Consider the following 26,057-nt stretch of genomic DNA (forward strand, 5'->3'; position numbering starts at 1 on the left):
TGCCTTTTTTTTTAATTTCTTGTCATGTCATATTTTTAACTCAATTAATGTAATTATGAGGCGTGTCACAGAATTTGCTGAGAGCTGATTTAACTCCTCTGTCCTCTGTCCATCACCGCATAAAAACTGTCCTGTTTGAGCCCACGTTTGAGCTGATTCTTTTTAACCAACAATGTGCCATTTGTCATTACATTAACGCGACTTTCACATTTCCCATACCGTGTCTGTGGTAGAATATTAATCTGCCCCGCACAACGTTTCGTACATCAGCGACTTCTTGTCCTCTGCTAATCTACGTTAGTTTTGTTCCTTTTTCAGTTTTTCATTTTGCATTTTTAATTGGACTCAACATGTCTCCCTGAAGATACCGTAGCCTGCCACAAATTGCTTTCTGGTGGGGGGAAAAATGAAATAAATAAATAGCAATTTTAATTAACAATATTAACTATTAGAACGTGACCATAGAGTCACCCTGAAGCTCATTGGTTCGCTACTTGCTCCAGATAATTCCGAAACGCTTAGTCCTTAATTCTGATAGGCTGACCTCTATTCTAAGATATTGTATCGTTTCATTAAATTCTTCTTCTTCTTATTATTATTATTACTACTATTAGTTGTGTCACAGTGAAAAGTAAGAAACGCTTAACATGATTTATTTAACATTGGATATAAAGATATATTGCCAGTAGGTAGATCCCCCCCCCAACACAAAATGAAACAACTGTGTTATGTAAAGCAAGCGTCTGACGAGCTCGCTGCTCTCCTGAGAGCGTGGGCTCTTCTTCTGTTGGTGTAAGAAGGCATTCCGTCTTCTTGAAGTACGGACGTATTCTTCTTTGTGACACCGTTCGCGGAATGTCATCGGCAGGGTTCGTGCGTAACGGTACGCGTGTTTTGCGCACTCGCAGTTTGAATCGAGACCTCTCTAACTTTCTTCCGAGCTGGGATGAAGGACTTTCCTCGGCGTAAAACGGAGATGGGAATTGTGCCGGAGTGAAAAAACAAAACAAAACAAAACAAAAAAGCTGGGAGAGAAAGGACCATTTTTGGGGTGAAGTTGGAAAGACAACTGGATGCCTTATTTTTTATTATTTGGTCGTGGGTGACACCTCTCTTCTTACCCAGAAACCTAAGCGTTGCGCGGGTGTTAATGGACAGATTGACTCCTGCTTGGCATCAAACCTACAACCTTCCAGTCGCAGCGTACGCTCTCCAGCCAATAGACTTCCCTGGCACAGCGAGTCCTCCCACTATAGCAACCTGTATCACGTTTATAGTATGGATAACCGAACGTTTCACCTCGCGTTAGTCCACTTAACAACTTTTCTGGGGGAATGGATTTAAACCTAATTTGCTCGAAACTGTGATTCTTAGTATGACTTTCGCTTGTTCCCCACTGTATGTATATATTATTTAGCTTAGTGTTATTTTATTTTCTGTAAGGATCTCGGGAAAAAAAAAAAAAAAAAAAAAAAGAGTTGCAGCCTAAATCTCGTCGGCTCTCATGGGACTGAGGCATTCGTCGCGTTGTTTGCTGCTACGGCGGAAGATGGCGGAGGCGGACAGCTCGGAGGTAGGGACCTTGCGATGTCCTGCGCCCGGTACTAGCGGAACCGGGACACTATCAGTGTGGTTACTCTCACGGTGGCAACGTATATGACTTGAATATCATGCATGTCTTTATTTGTCTCGCGCTAGAGTTAATGTTGCACGGGAGGGGGAGAAAAAGTGCAGCGTCCTGCAGAATTTCGGGCTGATCTGAGCATGCAGCTGCAGGATTCGAGCGAATGCATGAAGATTTGCATTTGTGTTAAATGATACGTGCATGCATGGGCGCGTGGAGATTGTGTCCGCTGTCCCTGGTGCTGAAACGGAACTGCACCTTTCGCTGGCTCTTCCCTGAGTGTGCAGCATCTCAGCCTCATCCCCGTGTTAGTAGCGAGCCCATTTCCCCCCTCCAGCTTGTCATTTGCCCGCCTCTTGGCTTGCATTTAATTATTACTCTATAATCCACGTATTAACAGAAAGGCACATCCACTCACTCAAAAGCTGTAATTTATTGTGCATTATTATTCACCGTGTCTAAATTCTGCTGCAAACTGTCCCCCTCTCCATGCTTAACAGCGGCAGCAGCCTGTCATGTCCCCCTTCTCTCAGTCTGCCCAGCCCTCCCCCCTGCCCAAACCAGTGCCTACTACCCACCACGTGCCCTGCGTCCCCCACACGCCTCATGTAGCAGCCCTGGCCACCTGTCCCGGCCGAGGCAAGATCGCCAAGTTCATCAGCCCTGAGGAAATGACATCACGGGACTACTACTTCGACTCTTATGCCCACTTTGGCATCCATGAGGTAGGCAGGACAGGCTGACAGCTCGGTGTGATTAGAGTAAGAGGGACGCCAGATGCATGCTGACAGCCGTGCCAAGGAGTTTCCACCCTGTTGGTCTGACTCTCTGGAAGCAGGATATGTCAAAAAAAAAAAAAAAAGAGCCTCATTGTGATTCTGAATGTCATCCTGGTATTGGTATCTTTTCCTAACCCTTCAGCCAAGCTAGATCTGGAAATCAACTTTAAAACACAAATGTCCAGTTTAACAGAAGAATGTTTTTTTTCGCCCAAATCAACTACCAAACAAGTTTTAAGAGTGATAGTAGAAAGATACGATGTTATCGCAAATGTATGCTCCAGTAGTCCATACGCAGTGACCTACCAGAGCCATAGCCTAACTAATGACCTTGATGCGTGAAGGCAAGGTGGTGGAAAAGTTTAGGGACATATAGACCTTTTTAAATAGTGTCCATATTTAGCATGTGGGTCAGCTTTTTTGTCTGCTCGCAGACAAAGAGGGCGTCCTGATTAGAGAAGAGCGTGAAGCAATAAAAGAAGGAAAGCGGGGTGTGTGACTGGGCTCGGGGAGATGGATATCAGGCAGTCCCCGAAGGCTCTGCGTTGTACTCCTGTCTATTTCAAGGAGCTCTGCCGCTGTCACCGAGCCTTCTGGCCTAAATACGGCCTCCTCTGCCTCATTAAATGTTAAAAAGAAAATATGTATTCACAAGCAACTTTTAGCACAATGAATCATTACATCCATTACATAAGATTATTATGTATTCCTTTGTGCCTGTCTATGAATGGAGCTGCTCTTTAGTTCCTGTGTGATGATTTGCCTCTTTTGTCTCTCGCGCAGGAGATGCTGAAAGACGAGGTGAGGACGCTGACCTACCGGAACGCCATGTACCACAACAAGCACGTGTTCAAAGATAAAATCGTCCTGGACGTCGGCAGCGGCACGGGGATCCTTTCCATGTTCGCTGCCAATGCCGGCGCCAAGCACGTCTACGGGGTGAGGTGCACCCTCCGCCGCGCAAAAACAAACTCTCATTGCTTTTCATTCAAAGCTTTATGTGAGAGGGCAGCTGCGTCCCGGTTCGATTGTTCAAATTAAAAATCATATCTGGCTCTGCTGTCTCATTAGCTCTCATGCGTGGCCTTTTTCTTCTTGAGATAACACATTAATATCGTAGGGGCTGGTGTGGTCCAGAAACTGGTGATATCTCACACACCATCTGCAAGAGACATCTTAAGAGGAGGCCTGTAAGCCAGGTTATTAGACATATTTCCAACAGTGATGTATGGTCTATTTACGGTAATAGACTCAGTATTAGATCTGAGGTGCACCACAAGGGACATTAGTGTTTAGATGGATTAGCAGGGTTTGATTGGATCCATCCTTTCACCATTACACTAGGGGTCATGACTGGTCAGACACACCTATAATGTAGGAAATAATAAGTCAGTTCTAAATATTGCAACGAATACTTCACAGTTTCAAGTTCAGTAACATTTCAACGTGATGTGCGGTTTCCCCCTCTCACCCTCAGATCGAATGTTCAAGCATTTCTGAATATTCAGAGAAGATCATCAAGTCCAATCACCTACACAATGGTAAGTGGTTTTCCATTAGTGCTAGATACAGTTTATATATATATATATACATATGTGTGTGTGTGTGTGTGTCTTAAAGTCAGTGCACTGCCAAAGACTCGTGGGTTAGAGGTAGCGTGGAAAATCTGCATATTTCCATCATTACCTTCACACTTGACAATGTTAGTCACGGCCCCGGCGGTTAAGTGGCGGCTCGCCTCTGATGTCGAATAACCACAATCTTTGCCATCAATCAGAATTCCCTCCGTGGGGCTGATTACCATTGTAAAATGCCACCCTGAACTTCACAGATGGAGGACCGGCAACAGATGGCGCGTTTCGTAACCTGCTCATTTGACATTAAGCTGGTTTTAATTTCTTCTTCTATATTTATGTTTCAGCCGTTTAGCTGATGATCTCAGTAGGACATGATAATTCATGGCATAATGACTGGAGATAATATTAAATATCCAAGCAGATTCCACGCAGTGCTAGTTTGCTTTGAGCTGAAACGGGGAGTGATCTGATATCCAGTTAAATGCGGTAAAGATTAAAGGGATGGTGCAGATTCCTAGAAGCCAGGTAGCAGCTATAGGCAGCTATTTTACAACACCGACCAAGGGACTATTACTGCCGCAATGTGTCAACAAAATTGTGTTATTTTGTGATTTTGGCATGGTAAAATGTTAGTTCAGATCCAAACTGACCTGTTGATCGATCATAAAGTAAAGTCATACAGTGGTAGACAAACAACCAACTTTGTTGTCTGTGAAGTAAAATGACAGTTTCTGTCAATGGACTCTGGTGGCTTCATAACTGACCAACATTCATTTATTTCTATCACTTGCACAAAGACTATATATATATTTTTGATTAGTTTCCTCTTTGTTTAGCAATATAAATAATTCTATAGCATAAATAGCATGGGTCTGATCTACCGTAGTTGGCCTGAAAAGGACTTCAGGTTTAAGCTTTCATAACTGGGACTGTTCAAAAAACTTGCAGAGCTTATAACAGAGTTTTCCCTTAAAAGCGTATTTGCTTCCAAAACCTAAATAAATAAATGCAGTATTTTAACTTAACTCTACCCACTTACAGGTAAAGTACAGTTTATTTTAGTACAAGAACTTTTACTTTGAAAGCTTTGTGTCCCGAAATTACGCATCAAAGCCACAAACAATGCGAGGATGCATGCATAAAAAAGTAAGGCACGATTCATTAATTAAGCTGCATTAATTTTACGCCAATCCCGGGGCATGTGAGCGATGTCATCTGAGAATGGATTAGCTGTTGTCTGATTTGCATTAATGTGATGAAGACGCTGTGAAGTAATTTGTCGCCTGCTGTTTTATGGCTGTCCACGCTGCAGTCATTACCATCTTCAAGGGCAAGGTGGAGGAGGTGGAGCTGCCCGTGGAGAAGGTGGACATCATCATCTCGGAGTGGATGGGCTACTGCCTCTTCTACGAGTCCATGCTCAACACGGTCATCTTTGCAAGGGACAAATGGCTGGTAAGATTGTGGATTTAGGCTTGTGGAGTTAGGCTGGGATTTACGTGTGTGCGTGTGTGTGACTGCCTGGACAAATAAGGCTTTTTACGTATAAACAGAGCAGACAGTGATGAAGTAGAGGATTTACTGTACTCGCACTTTTATGTGTCTGCGGCCCAGATGCTAAGGTCATACATGAATGATCTGGTTTCTTAACCTCACCAGGCTTTAAACTCGGCACATGTGATCTTATATTACATGCCAGGTGTGTGAACAATAAAGGAGACGGATGGCCTTTGCGTGTGCGTGTGTGTGTGAATTAGATAGCTGAACTGTCTCTTGTTTTCAGAAACCTGGAGGTCTGATGTTCCCTGACAGAGCGGCTCTCTATGTGGTAGCCATTGAAGACAGGCAGTACAAGGACTTCAAGATTCATTGTAAGTAATTCAGCTCATCTTCTTGTGTCTCTGTCTCTAGTACAAGCAAAATCCACACTAAAAAAAAAATATAGATCCGCTTCGTAATCACTTTTTAATTCTGTGTTATAGTTTATAAAGTTCATAAACAGTAGCGCATTAGTACTTTGGCCACTTGGGGGCAGCGGAACCCCCCATATTCATGTAAATCTTAGTATTCTCACTTGTTTTAGCTTAATTTTGGTCTCCACCAACTGCTAATGGAACATCTTATTGCCAATTAGCAGGTACGTCTTTGTTGCCAAGCAGTTTTCGCACTCATTTTAGCTGCTAGCTTTATCTGAGACTGAATCAAACAGAGTACGCATGGGGCAAAAAACAAACAAACAACATGCTAAAAGATGCTTTAGCTGCAGACTTAAGTGACTTCTTCTCTATAAGCAAATTATTACGACTTTATTTCTTTAATTGGCACTTTGGCACCAACGGGTAGCTCCCCCGAGAACGAGACATTCTCTGTGTTTTTAATAGGATCACTGAAGTAAAAGCTATGGCAGCATCACTTAGAGTAGCTCAGTGTGATATAAAACCCCAGAAATACAGGCAAGTAGTCCAATTTTTTTAAGGTTAACAGCTGCTGTTTAGCATGCGGTGCTAACGTTTCACACTTGTTAACAAGTAGCCAGTTAATCGATGTACTCTTGATGTTTAGATCGTGATGCACTTTTTTCACTAAAGGTTCCTCTTATGCTGGACAATATCCTACCCTAACTTCTAAGAGTTAAAGAGAAAAGGTTCCTGCAGTCCAAAAATGCTTTGTATGCCATTTGTAAGCTAATGACAGCTGGTGTGTGTCAGGGACAATGAGGAATCATTAATACAAAAGTCATGGGCTTGTCACCTCTTGATTTGACTTCAAATCTATGGTTTCTTCAGGAAAATAACCTGTAAAGTTTGGAATATTAATAATATGTAGATGTTTGAAGTGGCTAGGTACGCTAGCTAAACATTTGCTAACATCACTGACGTAGAGCGTAACCTAATAAAAACTACTTAGAACTGAAGCATGAAAACTTAAAAAGTAGTATCAAAATGATGAAACCACCGTGTTACCTTTACTCTACGGTACCTCCGCGGCTCAACACTCACTCCCCGTGTTCAAACAACTAACACAGCTGGAGAGCTGAGCTTAACCTTGTGATCCAGATCAAGGTGCCAATATTAAAAGGCGCCATTCACATTTGCGGCTTCGAATCTGGGTCAGTACCTGCTGCCGAGTTTCCTTCTACTGCACAGGTGGCCTTTTCTGCTTTATTACATCTACGCATGCACATAGAAGTACATTCTTTCACACAAATCCCAAAAGAATTCAGTCTACCCAAACCCTCACACTCTTATTTTTAGTTTCTGTGCGTCGGTGGCACATTCCACCTTGGACTCCTGACAAAGCTAGGTGGAGTGGATGGACAGAGAGAGTGGGGGAGGGAGGGAGGAAGGCCTTGTTTGGGGTGTTTTCGGCTTGAAGTAATAATAAAAAAAAATAAAAAAAGGTTGCCAGACACAGTGGAGGCGGCCAGGGGTTATTTTCGGGAGGTCTTGTCTTTCTCCATGAAGGGCCTGGATAGTCAGAAAGACAGCGTGAGTCTCCCTGGCTGTGTTAAAGCGCTCTGTTTTATTTTCTCTGCTACCCTTTTCTGTGCTGACAGCTTGGCAGCGACAGAGAGAACAGTGGTTTTGCAAGTGCACGGAAATTCAAGATGTGAAAATCAGAGGGAAAAAAAAAAGACATGGCGCGTGCATGGTTTGCGTTTTTGTCTGCGCAGGGTGGGAGAACGTGTACGGGTTCGACATGAGTTGCATTCGGAATGTGGCCATCAAAGAGCCGCTGGTGGACGTGGTGGATCCCAAACAGGTGGTGACAAACGCCTGCCTCCTGAAGGTTAGTCTGTATGTCCTTATTGTTTCACGCCTTAAAACACTTTTACGTCCAGTAGCCTGCTGGCTTGGGGGTAGACGCCGTCTCCAAAAATGCTGGTTTGAGATCGGGTGGTTCGAAAATGTGTAAACAGTCTGTAGCTGGGGTGGCTTTAAGTCAGGGAGGACATCCGAGAGGGTTTGTCCTTCATATTTAATTGATTCGTCACATATTGCAAGAAAGGCGGGAAAACACAACCTCATCACTGGCGCCATTTTCACGACCAACTGGTAGCAAAAAAAGTCTGTAAGAAAAATCTCTATGATCAATCTCCTGGAAAACCTGGTCATCTAGAGGGTTTAAATTTGAGATCAGGGGTGTCAAACTCATTTTAGTTCAGGGACCAACAACATAATAACCGATAAATAACTCAACTCTTACTAAAACAACACTAGTGGAGAAATTAGGAATAGATGCCAAATTTATTGAGAAATTACAGTTAACCCTTTTAAAACCGAACGGATCTCTGGCAATCCGTTACAGCACGCTGTATCTGAATTACCGTAACTCACAATGGAGAGTTGTGCTTTTGTCTGGAAGACCTTCATGACATCTCGAGGGTATAACTAACTTAGTTTTTACCAACAAATTCCTCCAAACAACTCTCTCTTCCTGGGTCTCATCATTACCGTAATGTCAACTTTTTCTTTTATTTTTCAGAAAACACAACTTCCATGTTTCCATGTCCATCAGTGAATTACAGTAATTCAAGCTTCTTTTTTTTATCCACAGGTGGATGTTTAGGTATTAAAGGGTTAATGTCTGTTGTAATTTGCAAATTCATCACGCGGGCCAGATTGGACCTTCTGGTGGGCTGGTTTTGTCCGACGGACCATATGTTTGACACCCCTCCTTGCTGCCTAGCCACTCTAGCTCTTAGCAGAACGTACACGCCAGAAGGCGACGTGAAGCAACGTCCCAGTCGACCTTTATTGCCAGTAGCTTTTTCATATCAGTTTTGCTGAACATTCCCTGTTGACTGAGATTATTTTTCAGCGCTTAACAGCGGTGTAATAGTCTCCAGATCTTTTTCCGCTCTTGAACACACAAGAGCTGCTTGAAAAGAGGACGACAGCATTCAGAGATAGCTTTTTTTTTTTGGTCTGTCCCTTTCACGTTTGCCTTTCTTTTCATTCCTTTCTCTGCTTTTTATCATGTCCCTTTCCACGACGAGTATCTCCATCCCTCTTTTTTTCCCCCCTCTTATCTCATATTCTCGTCCCTGTCTCTTCTCCTTAATCGCCTCTCGCCTTTCATCGTCGTCGGTCACATTCTCAATGTCACGCCTCAACCACTCCGAACGGGGAGGCCTCACTCCGTCTCTCCCTCCGTGCGATGGCGAAATGTCACTGAGTCACCAGTGGGAACGAAACGATAAGCGGCGGCCCTCCCTTTCTGCTCGGGAAGGTGATTTATGTGTGAGGATGGAGGGCCCGCCCGCTCGCTCGTTAGTTACTGACACGCTCGTCTGAAAATTAATTCTCACTCTGTCACATGTCTGCGTTCGGGGGCTCATCCTTCTCTTTTCCCCCTCGCTGCCGGCCACCTCACCCCGCCTTAGTTCAAACCACCTAAAACTGCAAAATCCCCCCAGCGTCTTTTTTTTTTTTTTTTTCCCCACCCTCTCCTCCTACAAATCGCTGTATGTGAAACTGGTCTGATATAATTGGAAAGGACAGAGGTGTTAAATCACAATCTGTCGTGGTGACGCCACACGGCCCGGCGATCGGTTAGCGAGATGAACAGGTTGCAGTGTAAAATCCCTCCTTTTTAATGCGGCATCATCTACATGCAGAGCAGAAACACACCAGCTCCTCTTCTATTTTAGACTCGCTGGGTTGTCAAGCTGGTAACAAAAAGTCATACTTAAATCTGTGGTTGCAGCCATAAGCCAGTGCTTGATATCACACACACACACACACACACACATGCATGCACACACACACATGCATGCACACAGCCTCTCTCTCTTGTAGACTGGAGGGAGGACACCCACACAGCATGTGTACTGCGAGCAGGCTCCGTTCGCCAGCCGTGAATCAACCTGTGGGCTTTCACACGCTCACGCATGCCCAATAATCGTGGTGAATAATCAAGAGGAATCGACATATACATCACAAGCGGCGGTGACAACTTGTGTCCGTGATTGTACACCAGCACGCCTCTGTTCCAGCGTCCAAAGTGTAAAACATGAATAAAATATCAGCTTTGCGAAATAAAGCACGGCGACAGAAGCGTTACTTTTATCTTATTTTTTTCCAGGAAGTGGACATCTACACCGTGAAGCCAGAGGACCTGTCCTTCACCTCGGCCTTCTGTCTGCAGATCCAGCGTAATGATTACGTCCACGCGCTGGTCACTTATTTTAACATAGAGTTCACCAAATGTCACAAGAAGACTGGCTTCTCCACCGGTGAGGCTGGGACAGTCTTTTTCCGATTAGAATTTTTTACAGTGTGTTTTGTTTTTTCGTCTCCAAAATTATCACCTCCAGTCTCATACAAATGGAACCACACTTCCGATAGAAACTAATAAACAGTATTAGTATTTACTCACTTTAATTCATAGAATAAAATATCTTCTAAGCTCCCTGTAACAAATCCCTTTTAAAATGTACTCCTGTAGAACAATGTAGAAGAGTAGATACAATAATAGTTTTGGAAACTGAGGGAATTTTAATATGTAAGCATGTTAGTGTGCTCAAAACTTACATTACATCTGATAAAAGCAATTGTGCCCAATGGGTTTATCTCAATACCAAAATAAAATGAACTGAAAACTGCTTGAAGCATACACGTTGGGGAAAGACTGGACCACATATAACAAAACGAGACCTGACTATCAAACTTCTCAAAGCTAAAATCAACAAACAAAAGTCCTAAGTAACTAACAAAAAGGAGGAGAAGATACCCCAATTTCACCTATAAAATGCACCTACCACCACAACTCTTATAAACAAAGCTTATAGGTTCACACATTATAATCAGAAATCAAAATAAATAGCAGAGATCAGCAAAGTTAGGATCCTCTTAATCCACTAAATTCTACAATATGTTAACAGAGATTCTTACACACAGACGTAGTAACGCTGTACCAGTTAGCAGACAACAGGCTAATGGTTTAGCCTACTGTTCCATAGCAGCACACAAAATATTTTGGCTGTAGGTGTGTGTTCACCAGTTTGTTTGTGTGTACATCGGTGCGGAGCTCCGTCCATCACAAAACAGAGAGCGGAGGAGAAGAAGCGGAGATACACGGAAAATGAAATGAAACAAATTCGTTTAAATTAGATCATTAACCTCATTATTTATTAAAGGAACGAGGTTGAGATGTGTTTTATAGGAAGAGTGACCTGAAATGAATTCTTTTGTGATTTGGTGATATAAATGTAATTAAGGAACTTGACTTTCAGGAGGGCTCCTGTATAATTGTAGGTGAAACACTGTCCACCACATAAATTGGTGTGTTTTGAAGAGAAATCCTTGCATTTCACCCTCTTAGCTCTTGGCTACACTCTGCTGGTCTCACACGAGCCAAACCAGCGTTTGCACCAACGCAATCACCAAGCACTTTCAAACGTGGGCTTCAGAACACCTATTACAGAGAGAGCAGCCGAGCTCTTATGTAAGCTTATGTTAATACATTCGTGCATCCGCCGCTTACGTAATGTTGTGTAGAGGAGGTTCTATGTTTGGCTGCGTCTGCTGGGCCTGAGGCTGAGCATCACCGTGGGAGTTCTCTCCTATCTGCCTCTGTGGTTCTCCCACCGGGCGTACCACCCTCTGCCACTTTGCCGTTAAAATTTCTTCCACGTTGATACGCCCAAAGCAGTTTAGCGGCCATCTGAACTCCTCTGTAAATCTTTTAACTCACCTCTTATTTTTTTTTTCTCCTGGCTTCTTCTCTCTTTTTCCCTTCACCTCTACCTGTCTTATCTGCAGCTCCAGATGCACCCAGCACGCACTGGAAGCAGACAGTGTTTTATTTAGAGGACTACTTAACTGTCAAGAAGGGAGAGGAGATCTTCGGCAGCGTCGCTGTCAGACCCAATGAGAAGAATGTGGTAAGACTCAAAATCTTCTACAGTTTACGTTTAAACTGTCGCGGAGGAACTATTCAGGTATTCAAGTGTAAAAATATTCCATTATAGGTATGTCCTGCATCAACAACTTCACTTAAACTTTAAGTGAAGTCACTTTAAGTCTTAAAGTGACATTTAGGGAAGAGACTCGTGAGAGGATTTAGTCTGCACAAATAGCAGCCTGACGGAAGTTACAGTGAGGAAAAAAATGCCAAAGAAAAGAAAAATGCGGATAGTAGTTTTTGAATTTTAAATTTTGGGTTAAAAATATAAAACGTGTTAATTCGTAAAATTCAGAGATACTGGTAGGCGGACTTTGCTGTAAAAAGCCTGGCCAGAACAAAAATGACATTTCCTGTTTTAATTTCTCAACGTATCCATCCATCAGCGTGACCTGGAGTTCACCCTCGAGCTCGACTTCAAGGGGCAACTCTGCGAGGCCGCCATTTCCCACGACTACAAAATGCGTTAGGATCGAGAACAAGGCCCTGGTGCGCACCGACCCTCAGCCCCTTGAAGGACGCAACTAGAGAGGGGCGGGGGGGGCACAGGCTCTCCAACGAGCACTGCGGCCGGCCAGAGAGGGCAAAAACCGACGCATCTGATTGGATGCCAACCAGCCAGCATCTCAGTGATGTCATCAAAATAGAGAAGTAACCATCAGCTCTAGTGCCGCCACATGTTCCAACGCGACCGGCACATCGTAGAATGTAAGATCCTACGTGAACTCGATTTGTCACCAGATTCGGGGAATTATTTTTTAAGTGACATAGTATTAAGTCTTTACATTGTTGAGTGCTAATTGAACAACCCTGTTGGGGTATGAGGCTGAAAGGGTCACAGCGCAGTCATTAACTATTTTTCCTTTTAGTGATTTGTTTATGGCATAAGTGTGTAGTAATTACTAGTGTTTTATTTAATTATTTACTAGCTGCATGTGAGACATGTTTTTTTTTCTTCGGTTCATTGATTTCAGAAAGATGTGAAATGTAATTTATTTATTTATTTAATTAGCAACAATTGGGAAGCAGCTGCTCTTTGGAGCCAGAGGTGAACGGCGCCTCAGAACTGTAACAAACAGAGAAGCAATATGTCATGTGTCACGTTAATTCAGAGAAAGGAGCAAAAGAACGTGAAAACAGAAATGAAGAATAAAATGTCACAGAATCAGTTTTTTGTCATGTGATTTTCATTTATAATTACATTTTTTTAATACAGCGAATGAACACTAGACGTCTAACATTCAGTTATGAAAAAGTTACGATACATTTGTGATTTTGCTCTTTTTTATTGAACTACCTATAATACAGATGATTATTATTTAGATTCTCATAGACAGCACTACTGTGATTTGGAAACACAGCATTATTTACAGGAAATGGTGCAGAACATTGTTTTTAGTTTAGACAAGCTAGTAGTATCTAACTAAAATATCCCCACTGACATGAGATGTTTTAGATATATACCTGATCTAACTCTGCTTTCAAACTTCTGCGTTTCCCACATTCACAGGAAAAGTAAACTTGAATGGCGCCCTCTTGTGGCATTTATAACTCGTAAGTGGATTTTTTTTGCCGCTTTAATATAGCAATTTCAAGTGATAACTTCCGCCCTGAGTCACAGGAATGCAGCTGCTAGAAAACTTTAGTTAACAACGTGGTAACCTAATGCAGGAAAGACATTAGCCTCCTGAGACCATATGTCCTTGTATGGTGACATCAAGTTTTATGGTTGTGGCAGCTTCTTCTGCTTCTTTTAAACTTGATGTCCTCATAGCTACATACTAGTCTGTGTAAAAACATGATAGCGGGCGTTTCTACAGAAAAAAAGTGCAAAAATGTGCAAAACCACATCAAATTTTGCAGTTGAAACTTGTTTATTTATGCTTTTCTACTTTAATATGAACAAATTCTATAGCTATAACTCCTTGTACAGCCATGTTCAGTTTTACAATTTGTTACATATTGGTGACTTTATTATATTATACAGTGAAATAATCCCCGTGTCCACATATGAGGACATCATATTTTCCAAAAGCTACCTCCTGTTCAAAGATGATGCTTAGTTTTTATACTTCTTAGGTCCTAATAAACCCAAATACCTTGGAGAAATTAAAAATACATACCAAACAAAAGCTCAGATCTCAGGAGGTTAGATAGAGGCTGTTGGGATTATCACCATTAATTTACCTTCCACCAGTTCCATTTCTAAAAATGTAAACCAAAAAGTCTCAACTCGAGAACATTTGAGATCGACAAGTTGTTTGGTTGTAGAAAATACTACAGAGGAAAAAAAACAGGATGGAAAAAGAGGAAGAAAGATTTATTTTCTCAAAGGTACAAGTGGTTATAAGGCAGTCAAGGTGGCAGGAAGCATGGAAAGAAGCTGAGACAGTGGCCAAGGAATAGCCACATAAAGACGAAGAAATCATCAAAGTATCTGAAGGTCTAGCTATAATGGTTTGGCTTCTAAAGGGGGAAAAAAAAGAGGAAGAAATCAGGTTTCCATCCAAAATAATGTGGACTCAAGTAGAGTTCTTTATGTCGCCCTAAGCATGTGCTGCTTTTCCAGGTCAAAATAAAGACAAAATAAGTGTTTACATAAATCTAATACTGATTCTACATTTGCCATCAAACACTGTAAATGTCCACAGTCCAAAAAACATTCTGCTTATCATTAAATTGATAACTTGTTTTTTTTTTTCCTTTCCAGTCAGGGTTTCTTCACTTGCAGCAGGCTTTCTTCTTGACAGGTTGAGCACTGAGGATGACTGTGGTGTCTCTCACCCTGTCCTCCTGCTCCATTAACACTCTGAGGAAAGACAGAAACAAAGACAAGGACCTGACAGCATTAGCGGTGCAGATTCTCACATGCCCGACCGCCTCCGCGTTCCACAGCCTGTCGCTCTTACCTGGCCAGGTGCGTCAGGGACTCCGTCACGTTGTTCCCTGTGTAGGCGCTGACCTCAAAGAACATCACCTTGTTTTCCTATGTGGGACACGCACACAAAGAATTCGGAATGTCAGAATTAAACTTAAATTGAGAGTCCTGAAACAACCATATTGTTTAAATCAACTAGAATTTAGTCTTACATAAGCCAGTTGCTCAGCATCTTTAAATGACACCTCTCTGTCCTCATCCATGTCCATTTTGTTGCCCAGCAGGAGAATGGGGACCCCTTCACCTGCTGCTTCCTGAGAGTAGAAGGATTTATACATATGAGTGTTAGACTATTAATTATATGCACATGTTAAGTAAGTATTACATAAAATTTAAAACTAAGGGTCAGAGCTCAATAAATAAACCAAGTAAGGTCTTCAGAGGTCAAGAGTTCCCATGGGTCAAGTGTCGGACCTGGACATTGGTGAGCCAGGGCTGCACAGCCTTGAAACTCTCCTCCACTGTGACGTCGTACATCACCACCACGCCGTCGGCCTTGCGGAAGAACTGCTTGGTTATGCTACGGTACCTGTGTTGATGACACCACTATTAGTATATTTCTTTTTTTAAGTGTTCCTCATTATTGCTGCAGGTGTTGAAAAAGATATGTTTTAACAAAATAATCTGTTGCCTTAGATCATAGGTCTTCAACAGGGGATCCGCGACAGTACTGCAGGGAGGGGGTCGCAAAATCTTTGGACATTATATATAGTTTAAATTTCCCCACAAATTTAAATTTCTTTAAATATACACTACCAGACAAAAGTTTTAGAACACCACACATTTTCCATTTTTACTGAAAATTATTCAGTTTGTGTCATTGCATGCTGAAACGAAAGCAAAGAACAAATAAGCAATTTGAGTTGAAAAAAAGTCATGGAATCAATTTATAGACCAAAATTTTTTCTAAACCTTTAACTCATCAAAGTAGCCACCTTTGGCAGATGTAACAGCTGAACACACTCTTCGCATTCTTTCTACAATAGAAATCAAATATTCTGCAGAAAGTTCTTCCCAAGTCTGTTGCAGAAGTTCCCATAAATGTGTGGCACTTGTAGGTTGCTTGACTTTCACTCTTCTGTCCAGTTCACCCCAAACCAGCTCGATGGGGTTTAAGTCTGGAGACCGTAGTAGTTTTGGCATAGCTTGGACTTGGAGTGTTTTGGGTCATTATCTTGCTGTAGGATGAACCTCTGATGAGCTAGGCGAATACCAGAGGGTATTGCATGGCGCTGCAGAATGCTGTGGTGGCCGTTTTGGTTCAGGGTGCCGCTCACTCTGTACAAGTCACCGACCCTGGATCCAGCAAAACAGCCCCAGACCATCCCACATCCTCCTCTATGTTTGACAGTTGGTGTCTCACACTGTGAAATCATCCTCTCGCCCACTCGACGGCATACAAAGATCCTGCGTGATGAACCGAAGATTTGAAATTTTGATTCATCGGTCCATTATACCTTCTTCCAGTCTTCAGTAGTCCAATGGCAGTGTTTCGTGGCCCAGGAGAGGCTCTTTGTCTTATTCTGACATTTTAACAATGGCTTTCTTGCTGCAACTCGTCCTGTCAAACCTGCAGCTCGAAGTCTTCTATTCACAGTTTAAAAACTGAGACTTGCTTACTACGACTACTATTAAGCTGTGCTTGAAGCCTTTGTCCTGTGAGCCGCCTATCACGCAAGCTGTTAACTCTCAGACACTTGTCCTCTGATCAAATTGTGGCTTTGGGTCTGCCAGACCACTTCCTGGTCAAGTTTCCCCCAGTTTCTGAGTGCCTTTTGATGGTGAAGGAAACTGTACTCACTTACACCTTGACTTTCTTTGCAATTTCCCTGTAGGAAAGACCTACATTTCTAAGTGTTATGATGGTCTGTCTCTCTTCCATTGTTAATTGCCTTTTTCTTGGCATTTTTGTAGAAATACACTACTTTCTGCAATACAATACTGTTCACCTGATGCTCATGAGGGTCTGGCACCACAGTGCGTTCCAACACTGCTTTTATGCAGACAGAGGGGGTTGTAAGTAATCAGGAAAAGTTGGAACACCTGTAGGAATTGGTGGCACCAGCTTTCAAGGCTGATTCAACCTTCATTGCTGCAGAACAGCTTTAAATTGTTAACCCACTTCATGTTCCCTGAAAAAGGCCTTTTTGTATAATTCTGAAATGTACATTATTTTTCAGTTTTAGGTAACCAAACCTTTTTCTTTTAACCTTTGTCTGTTCAGTACTTACCTTTGTACCATTTCAAGCTATTCATTGGGCTTGAATTGCAATAAATAACTGGAGAAACTAGGGTGTTCTAAAACTTTTGACCGGTAGTGTACATAAACACGAATCTAACATATTTTAGTAAACAGATAAGTGATAGCTTAATACTGAATGCAAAATGATAATAATAATGTATATTTGTACATAGCACTAGAAAGAGTTTAATAAAGAGCACATATAGTAGACAGGGGGTCCCGACTTAATCTCTCCATCATTTTGGTTAAAGTTGTACTTGAGAAATGATATGTGCTTCAAATCCACTCATGATATCATGTTTGAGTGTGTAGAAATATGCCCAGTGTTGCACAAGGGAAAGCACAAAGACTACAGTATATTATATATTCATTTTTGTCTTGTAAATAAAGTCAAAATTCTGAGAAATTGAGAAAACAACAGAATGTAAGAATTCTTTACTGTGACAATTTTAAAAAAAAGTCAAAACGTCAAATGTCAGATTTCTGAGGAAAAAAAAATAGTTCTGACTTTTGTTAAAGAATTTTGTTTTTTCAAACCTTTTTTTTTATTTTTATGTGTTTTCTTGACTTCAACATCTAATATTTGAGAGAAAAAGAGCAAATTTGCGACTTTTTTCCTGGAATTCTAACATTTTTTTATTCATTTCATTTTACAAGTATTTAGATTTTTATTTTGCCTGCAGTATCAGAATTGTCATTGAATGTCATTATTCTTAAGTATTTTATCTCCAGTTCTTTTGAATAATTTGAATAGTTCTGTATCTTTACTCACCTCTCTTGACCTGCAGTGTCCCAAAGCTGCATGGCTACCTGCATGTTGTCCAGGGTTAACGTCTTCACACTGTAGTCAATACCTGATTGGAAGCATGTTTGTGTAGTTTAACAGCTTAAATTAAATAATACCTGGTAAATTTTAGAAATTTTTGACTGTATTTCTGCTTTCATGATAAAGGAGCAATGATATGAGTGACCACCGGGGGGACTGAATGTGTTACTGCTTAAATTGAGGAGAAAATGGGGGAGGGGAGGAGGCGGTGACAACAAAGACATAATGAGGATTGGGAAAGATGAAAGGAAGGAGAAAAATTCATCAGAAGTGACATAATCTGATGTACAATGTGTGCCAGGGCTCTTAAACAGGCAGTGTGACTTCAGAAGCCCTTTCATGTGATGCTAAGTCCACCCTCCGATCTCCTGTGCTAGCATCAACAATCAAACATACACGCCGTTCGGATCTGCCCCTGAAACGTCACCGTACAGCGCAGCTACAACGACTCTCTTCTCACCCACAGTTGCAGTGGTGGAGGGGTGGAAACGGCCCTCACAGAAGGAGCGTAGCAGGGATGTCTTGCCTACGCTGGAGTTTCCGACCAGGACCACCTTGAAGAGACGATCTGGGGCGAACAATGCTCCTTCTTTTGCCTTCTAACATAAAACATGAAAATAGCAGAGGAAATATATCAGGTTTTTGTGTTTATTTAAAAGATATTTCAACCCTTAAAGCTGTGAACATACTTGCTGGGTCTCCTTCCCAACAGGTTGTCCCCTTGAAGGCAGCGGTGTCTTCTTCGATCGGGTAAAGCGCGATTTTCCTGCAGGAGGAGCTTCTACTGAGAGTTGACTGTATGGTGGAAGGGAGGCCGGGAGGTCAGCAGCCATGACAACACTGGATTCAATGCCACTCTGAGCTGCCACTTCTTCCTCCTCATCCTCCCCGTCCTCCTCCTCGCTGAGCTGGTGCAGTAAGGGCTGGGGTCCACCTTGAAGCAGGTGCGGCAGGTGGTCCTCCTCGATGGAGATGACTCGCCTGAGAGGCCATCCGTCTGGCGGGGCATCCAGGCCGTCCTCTTCTTCCCCGGCTTTCTTTTCACTTTCAACTTTCCTTGATCTTTCTCTGGTTTTTCCCATCACCCTCTTGGAGGTTACCGTTTTAACGGGCGACTTTTTAGCCTTCGCCTTCACGTCGAACGCTTTAGTTTGAGCCGGGTTGGCGTAACCGTTGGCTAAGTTCTTCTTCGCTGAAGGGCGTTGCGTACATGCGGCTGGTTTGGACGAAGGAGTGGTGTTGTCGTCTTCGCTACAGGAGGAGGAAGCAACAAACACGATTTGAAGGTGCTCTATGGGCAAGGCCTCCAGAGACTGGTAGGACCCATCCACCAACAGTGGGGCTCTTGGGGGAACAGAGGAGAAACAGAGGATATACCGGATCAATTCATTTGATGGAAAAAATCTGGAGAAAAATCTGGAGGCCCAAGCCCTCAAAGGTTTCTGATCATCTCAGCTAAACTAAAAAGCTACTTTAGTTCATTTTTAGAGTGTGTATAATCAGATATCCTCTGTTTTTCCTCACATCAGTCACGATCTGACAAGAGTGAGTCAAAAGAGTACGGGGGTGACGAGTGAATCACCTTTTTGTCGGCTGGCTGGCGTCGTCGAATATGTTTGCGAGGCCCGTCCTCTGCTTCTGCTTCTTTCTGAGTGAGGTTCGAGGCTTGTTTAGACAAAGAGGAAATGTTAGGCATAGTTTCTATGAGTCAGGTAATGGCGCAATGGACTTCGATGATGTTATAAAACAGAATCTACTTACGACACCAGAGCATATGTCCCGCTCATCCTTCAAATGTTTGTTCATCTCTCTGGAAAAGGTTTAGAAGAAAAATAAAGAAAGATCCAGAACCCAAATAAATCCAACTGCTGCCCAAATTTGAACGGGGTTCTCATGGGAGCTCGTCATCATACCTGAGGAGATCAAGCTGCTTCATGAGGCTTTGCTTCTCCCTCTGCAGTCCTTCAGTTATTCTGTACATTTCCCTGAAAAGATAAACTGACAATTAACTCCCATGTGAACGTTTCACGTTTGATTAATTTCCTATAAATTACCCACATGCGTATACCCACATCTCTTTCTCCTGATGAAGCCGAGCGGCCTCCTCCTGCAGCATTGCCAGCTGCTCCTGGGCCAGCGCCAGCTCCTGGCTGGTGCTCTCCAGCGCTCGGGACAGCTCGTCGTTGGTCATTTTCAGCTTGACGTTCTCCACATGGCTCTCCTGCCTCTCGCTGCTCAGCTCACGGCACTGGAGCTCTAACTGGAGAGGAATCAAAGTCACAGGAAGGAAAATGCACTAATGCCGGGGCGAGTGTACTTAGAGTATATCTACGGGGAACCCGGCGCGGGGCTGTTTGTGTTTAAATCTCCTCCCCATGACACATCTAATACCTCTATTACACAGTTATGTGGCCTTTTTTTTCTCTCTATAATTGATCTATCTCCTACTCTATCTCATTTTCTGTGCTATATCTGTCGGCACAATATTTATTATATTTATATTTTGCACGATTTCTCAAGAATGTTTTAAATACGGCAGCACATGTCGTGTCAAACGAGTTGTACGTATGAACTCACTCGTTTCTGCTTCTGGAAAAGCTGATCCAGCTCCTTCTCTTTAGAAGACAACTGGTGCTCCAGGTCGTGGCTGCGAGACTGAAGGCGCTCAGAGTCCTGCATGAGTGCAAGAAAAAAAAAAAGGTATAAAGGTCATTGGTTTAAAGAGAATCATATGATTGAACAACTAATTCTGAGAGGTTGCATGACCACTTACGTAAAAGTTGGTTAAGAATCTGAATACTTAATTTACTATATGACAATTCTTTACAATTCAAGTCCTAATCTGCTGTGGTGGTTCCTTCCAAAGTGAAGTTTCATGATTGGCCTCCAAACCACTTGTTGCATTCTTTCTTGTGTCCACGTTTCAGTTTCTGTTACCTTCAGTATCAGCCTGTCTTTCTCATTTTTGATCTGTGCTTCCATCTCTTCGTACAAATACCGGATCTCGCTGTCGTGCGTCGCGGCCTTCCTGCAACGAGGAGCGGTGTTTCGTTAATGTTGAATCCGCGTAAGACACGTAGCACGATATAATATCTGCAAACACAGTGACATTGTTGTCTAGACTGAGCTTATGGTTGTGTTGTTCTCTCCGTATGTGCAATTACTGTACATGTAAGTACTTGCACACAAACAGCAGTGGGGCTTCATTATCAGACGGGTGGTATTTACATTCCCTCTGACAATTGTTAAGACCCCAACAGCCAATTAGTAAAGTCTAAAGGAATAACAAGCTGTTACACAGTACCAGGCGGCGCCACAGGGAGAACCTGCATCCCGGTGATGCTTATTTTTTGTTCATCTGCAATTTTACATATTCACAGTAATTATCAAAAATGTTGCCCTGCACAATATACTGAAGATATATTTCCTTTTTGGCTGAGCATTCGTTTGTTTCACTGGAACATGGTCAGATGTCAGTGTGCCTCCAGAGATTAGTGGTCATTTGACACGGATAAATGCGTTGGTCTATAGAGAATTACAGATAAATCCATGCAAACACTTATGGCATGTGGTGGTAATATGAAGACACACAACGCCTGCTAATGAGACAGAAGAATAGTTGCTTTATGGTAAATAAAGTGGTGGACTTATATGTTTTAAGCGTGGGAACCAATTGAGAAATGTGGCCTTTTTAATCCGGGATAAACACTCACTGCTTCAACATTAAGTAAACACAGTTTGTGAATTTGTTAATGCTTTGCTTTCATATTCTGTTGAAAGACTGAAACGTCACACACCTCTGGAGGGCACTTTCCATCTCCTTCTTTTCCTGATGGGCTTCTTTGATTTGGTGGGTTACCCTTGCCAGAAACTCCTCAAAATTTGACAGGAGGTGAGGCTCATCTCGCCTGAGCTGCGCCCAAAGGCTGCGCACCTCGCCCGGGCTGGGGAAAAGTACCAAACAGGAGGTATTAAATCATCAAATTATCCCCCCCATGTGATTCCTGGATCATAAAAGTGATTACACTCACTCCTCAAATACATTACTGGCTCCCAGGCTTTCTAGCAGCATGCAGAAGTGCCGCTCCTCCTCGTCTTCAACTGCTGACAGCTTGGCTTCCCACTGGCTCTGATAAAGGGCCTCCTTGGCCCTGCAGGTAGACCCGGGGGCCTGATTTTGGTCATCAGTCACAGAGAATCTCCGACCGTGCAGGAACTGACCTGAAATACACCCAACCGTGGTGGGAACATAGATGGGTGGCATCATTCTGGCATCTTTACTGCTTAGCTAATGGAAAACTGCTGCTAAATAATGCATGACCGTGGCAGGAGGATAATTTTAGAGTGAGACTATGTAACTTCTGAAAGAAGAAACTACACGTTCTGCTTACAGATGTAAGGTTGAATTAATGAGAAATAAAATGCATACTTTAGCCTTAAGCCACTTTTCCACCAAATGAACATGTACCTTTCAGTGTCAGGAACTTTCAGTCCAGGGAACTCTTTTCAAGGAACTAAAACATTTGTTCCTTTTAGTTCCTTTAATATTTTGCATGGGACATTACAACAACTTGCTCCACTGCAGTCCTGTAGGTGGCAGTAATGCCGAAGACTATGCAGCAACAATAACGCCATTTAAGCTAGTGACACTGTAAGTGGCGTTATTGTTGCTGCATAGTCTTTGGCAGTAAGCACGGAGGAGGCTAAGTTATTCCGTCAACACCAGAATAATAACAAGCTCAAGTAGAACAGGCCCAAAATGCTAGGAGTACTAGACCAATGAGAAACATTCAGCTCTGCAAACTTCACCCCCAAACTTTTTGGAGGTTAAAAACTAATTTCCCCAGAACTTAATTTAGGTTCATGGTATTCCTCTGATTAACTCCAAAGGTTATTTGTTGCTGGTCTAAGTTAATGTGGTGGATATGTGGTGATACTTGGCCTACTAGTTCAGCTACTTAGTGACTTTAAAATTCTTTTCTACTTCATCATACATGGATTTTTGCACATAATTATGCTGTTAATTCACTTGCAACCAGTGTGGTATTTGTTTAGCTAAAAGCACATAGCCTAGCTGTGGGCATATATAAGATTTCAATTCAAAATAACAAGCTAAAGTTCAACAGGTCCAAAATGCTGGTAGTACTTGACCAATCACAAGCATTCAGCTCTGCAAACTTCAACCCCAAAGTTCTTGTACTTTTGAAAAGTACTACCCCCGCTTAGCAAGAACTTTTTGGAGGTAAAAAATGATTTTGCCAGAACTTAATTTAGATCCTGGGTCCTGCCATGGTATTACTTTAATTAACTCCAAAAGTTTCTTGTTCCTGTGCATGTGGTGTAAATGTGTCATTACTTGACTTCGTATGACTAGTAGCATATAGTGGCTAATGTTCAGCTACATCACAACAAGCTAAAGCACAACCTGGCCTTGTATGACTACAGTAGTAGCATATAGTGGCTAATGTTCAGCTACTGTAACTGATTTCTGAGTCAATTAGTGACTTTACAACTCCTTTATACTCCATCAAACATACATTTTTGCACATAATTCCCCTGTTAATTCACTTGCAGTCAGTTTGGCATTTGTTTAGCTAAAATCACATAGCCCAGCTGTTGGCAGCTATAGGATTTCTATTCAAAACATATGGCTAAAGCGTGCATTATTATCTATTAAATAAATATTGTCTGTTTGACAAAGAACTGTCAAAGATAGACTCTGGATTTAAAAGCAAGATGAAGGAAACAGCCTAAAGACTGGAAACCTACTGAATCCAGAGGAGAAGGCCTCCAGTGTGAGGTAACCAGTGCGGTCGGTATCCAGGGAGTCAAACACATCCTCCAGCTCCTCTGCAGACAGAGGCAGCTCTCTGTGAAGCCTCTGCCAGGAGAAACGCACAAACACTTGAAAAAGCCGCTGCAAAGAGCTGAACTGCCTGGTTGAGTTAGAAAGTATGACACAATGTACTTGTAGCTAAATAAATACATGTCACATGATAAGCCTTAAATCTCTCATGTCTGTATTATTATAACTCAAAGACGACTTGCGCTGAATGAGTACCAAGTGGCTCCTTTACTGTACAGCGTTTATCTCTGAAACCGTCAATGCAGAAAAGGCTCACTGCAACCTGATTAACAACGAGGCTCAGACACAGTTAGAGATTGTGTGCATTGTTCCTGCTTTTGAAAATTATGTAAACGCCTGAGAGACGAATTGCACTCGGAAACATTTCCATCAAAGGCGCTACCGCTCCACTTCTGCGGCTGCTCGAGTGTGCCGAGTGGGTGGAGTGCTTCTTTAACAATGTTAATGTAAAGTAAAAAAAAAAGAAGAAAAGAGAGGGGGGAAAAAAATCACAGAATCGAGCAAGAGCCGTGAGGCTAAGTGTTTTCTGCTTGCTATTCACCGTTATTACGGCCCAGTGGGGCGCTGAATGGCGGTGCAGGTAAAAGCGAGTCCTTATGACCTATTGTTCTCTTCACCCGAGGCTTAATGCATTCACAGACCATGCGTATGTTTTCAGAAAGGACAAGGGGAGGCAGACGCACAAGAATGTGGCCAGGAAAAACAAACCTCTCCACTTGTTTTAATGAAATATTAATGACATAAAACTGGCACTAATGATGAACTGATTAGTCTGCTGATTTAAAAATAAATAAAAACCCATGTCCTAGAACAAATACAGAACAACTGTTGGGATTTGCCACAGAAATATAGTCTTTTTTTGTCTCTTTTCCATAATAAGTTGTTACATATGATGATAAAGTATTAGATCAAATAATAGCTTCAGGCTAGCCTGAAGACTACAAAAGTGAAAGCCTCTAACCCTCATATCAGTGCGGGTGATGAAGCCTTTTCCCTCCACGTCGCAGGTCTGGAAGAACTCCTTGGTCTTGTCCAGCAGGGCGATGCGGCCCCAGTCTGATCTCCCCGGGCTCAGCCCAAACCCGTTCACCCTGCCCTCCTCTTCCTCCATGACTCTGTTCGGGGAGACGCCGCGAGTGTCAGTGTCAGTGGCAGTCGGTGGACGAGGTCCTCCTCACTGGCCTCGCATCCTGTTCTCCCGGGCCCTAACGGTCGGCATGACGACAAAGGCAGGAGGCAGCATCGGGTGATGAGTCGGCTGAAAACTTGGTTTCAAACACTCAAAACTGATCATGGGGTCCTAAGGATGCAAACAGAACAAATGCAGGGGTTAACCTTCATACTGAAGTTGCACAAGAGGTTAAAGCAACACTCGCGCCACAGTACCTCCCTTTTCTAATGTCTCACAGAGGTATGTAAACACAGGGTAAAGGATTATCTTAATACCCTGCCACACTGAACACATGACGGCGTAATGCCTGCAAGACTGCAGCGACCAGTACTGAGAGATGAATTCAAGGCTGTATAGAGTAGCCTTTCCACCCAGCGATGTTCACCCCAACTTTGTGCCTCAAGCAGGGTTTTGTTTGCTCAATTGAAGTTTGCCTTGTCAAAAGATTTATGACATATGAAAGATATGGTAGATGTGTGATCTTGAAGTGTCGGATGTGCTTTCATTGAGGAAAAGGTTGTTTCTTTGTTAGTTTGCGGAAAATGAAATCATTAAAAATGACTAAAACAAATACATTCATTGACTATGAGCTCATCTGAGCTTTTGCCCACTTTTCAAGAAGACTTTGCAATATTAATAGATTTTCCCCGATCCTTGATCTCACTTCTACAAGGTGCACCGAAGGCAACAGAAAGATAAGGAAAGGTCTTACCTTCTATGTCAACACAAAACCGTAGCCTTTTGTCCTCCCTCAGCGTCAACAGAGCGGCAGCCGCGCCGTGTTTAGGAAGTCTTGCCTCACAGATGAATGCTGGACGAGTCATTCTGCAACCATGTGATGTCATGAGGAAGCGGCCCGAGGCTTTTCAGCCTGGGTCCACCCGCCGCTTCACAATGGGCTGCGGATTGAACTCTTTATGCAGGCTACACGTATGCAACGGGTTTACGCCGCTTTATGCAGCTGTGACGACAGCAGACCCCCCCACCCCCAACACCTTCAACGTGTTTGTACTGACAGGAGTTTAATTAGAAACGGCCAAAGTGACATTTTCAGAATGTATTATATCACTTAGCAAAATTTTATGAGTTTATTTGGTGGTGGAAGCACAACGTTTCGTCAATTACC

General features: G+C 42.7%; 2 protein-coding genes across 6 annotated transcripts; one reads left to right on the top strand and one right to left on the bottom strand.

Moving 5' to 3' along the window:
• Nucleotides 1-794: 794 nt before the first annotated feature.
• On the top strand, nt 795-13,056 carry LOC125000043 (protein arginine N-methyltransferase 8-B). 3 transcript variants are annotated; one of them, XM_047575372.1, is made up of 10 exons: nt 795-1,573; nt 2,158-2,349; nt 3,187-3,342; nt 3,881-3,944; nt 5,293-5,435; nt 5,764-5,851; nt 7,654-7,769; nt 10,068-10,218; nt 11,747-11,868; nt 12,275-13,056. In XM_047575372.1, exons 1-10 carry the CDS (start codon nt 1,505-1,507, stop codon nt 12,356-12,358), a joined length of 1,185 nt encoding a protein of 394 aa, XP_047431328.1. In that variant the 5' UTR covers nt 795-1,504; the 3' UTR covers nt 12,359-13,056. The 3 variants fall into 3 exon arrangements, with proteins under 3 accessions (XP_047431328.1, XP_047431326.1, XP_047431329.1); XM_047575370.1 differs by having other exon boundaries at nt 796-1,573; nt 2,125-2,349; XM_047575373.1 differs by lacking the exon at nt 2,158-2,349 and having other exon boundaries at nt 797-1,573.
• A 693-nt stretch (nt 13,057-13,749) lies between these two features.
• On the bottom strand, nt 13,750-25,830 carry cracr2ab (calcium release activated channel regulator 2Ab). 3 transcript variants are annotated; one of them, XM_047575367.1, is made up of 18 exons: nt 25,644-25,830; nt 24,722-25,060; nt 23,664-23,775; nt 21,926-22,115; nt 21,692-21,838; nt 20,832-20,922; nt 20,472-20,567; nt 19,967-20,154; nt 19,808-19,879; nt 19,656-19,704; nt 19,477-19,559; nt 18,584-19,145; nt 18,355-18,493; nt 17,841-17,922; nt 15,241-15,355; nt 14,979-15,080; nt 14,798-14,874; nt 13,750-14,697 (listed from the first exon to the last, which is right to left on the bottom strand). In XM_047575367.1, exons 2-18 carry the CDS (start codon nt 24,869-24,871, stop codon nt 14,610-14,612), a joined length of 2,343 nt encoding a protein of 780 aa, XP_047431323.1. In that variant the 5' UTR covers nt 24,872-25,060; nt 25,644-25,830; the 3' UTR covers nt 13,750-14,609. The 3 variants fall into 3 exon arrangements, with proteins under 3 accessions (XP_047431323.1, XP_047431322.1, XP_047431324.1); XM_047575366.1 differs by having other exon boundaries at nt 18,584-19,238; XM_047575368.1 differs by lacking the exons at nt 23,664-23,775; nt 24,722-25,060; nt 25,644-25,830 and adding an exon at nt 22,363-23,092 and having other exon boundaries at nt 18,584-19,238.
• Between the last annotated feature and the right edge of the window lie 227 nt (nt 25,831-26,057).

Source organism: Mugil cephalus, chromosome 22, assembly GCF_022458985.1.
Source record: "Mugil cephalus isolate CIBA_MC_2020 chromosome 22, CIBA_Mcephalus_1.1, whole genome shotgun sequence".
NCBI classification, from domain to species: domain Eukaryota; kingdom Metazoa; phylum Chordata; class Actinopteri; order Mugiliformes; family Mugilidae; genus Mugil; species Mugil cephalus.

What these genes read in the sequence shown, in the direction of transcription:
- cracr2ab (XM_047575366.1), bottom strand. Translation starts at nt 24,871, where the DNA reads ATGGAGGAAGAGGAGGGCAGGGTGAACGGGTTTGGGCTGAGCCCGGGG. An exon ending in TCACCCGCACTGATATGAGG is followed by an intron (nt 23,776 to 24,721) that starts GTTAGAGGCTTT and finishes TTCTCCTGGCAG; the next exon opens with AGGCTTCACAGAGAGCTGCC. An exon ending in GCCAGTAATGTATTTGAGGA is followed by an intron (nt 21,839 to 21,925) that starts GTGAGTGTAATC and finishes ACTTTTCCCCAG; the next exon opens with CCCGGGCGAGGTGCGCAGCC.
- LOC125000043 (XM_047575370.1), top strand. Translation starts at nt 1,505, where the DNA reads ATGGGACTGAGGCATTCGTCGCGTTGTTTGCTGCTACGGCGGAAGATG. An exon ending in CCCACTTTGGCATCCATGAG is followed by an intron (nt 2,350 to 3,186) that starts GTAGGCAGGACA and finishes TCTCTCGCGCAG; the next exon opens with GAGATGCTGAAAGACGAGGT. An exon ending in TTGCAAGGGACAAATGGCTG is followed by an intron (nt 5,436 to 5,763) that starts GTAAGATTGTGG and finishes TCTTGTTTTCAG; the next exon opens with AAACCTGGAGGTCTGATGTT.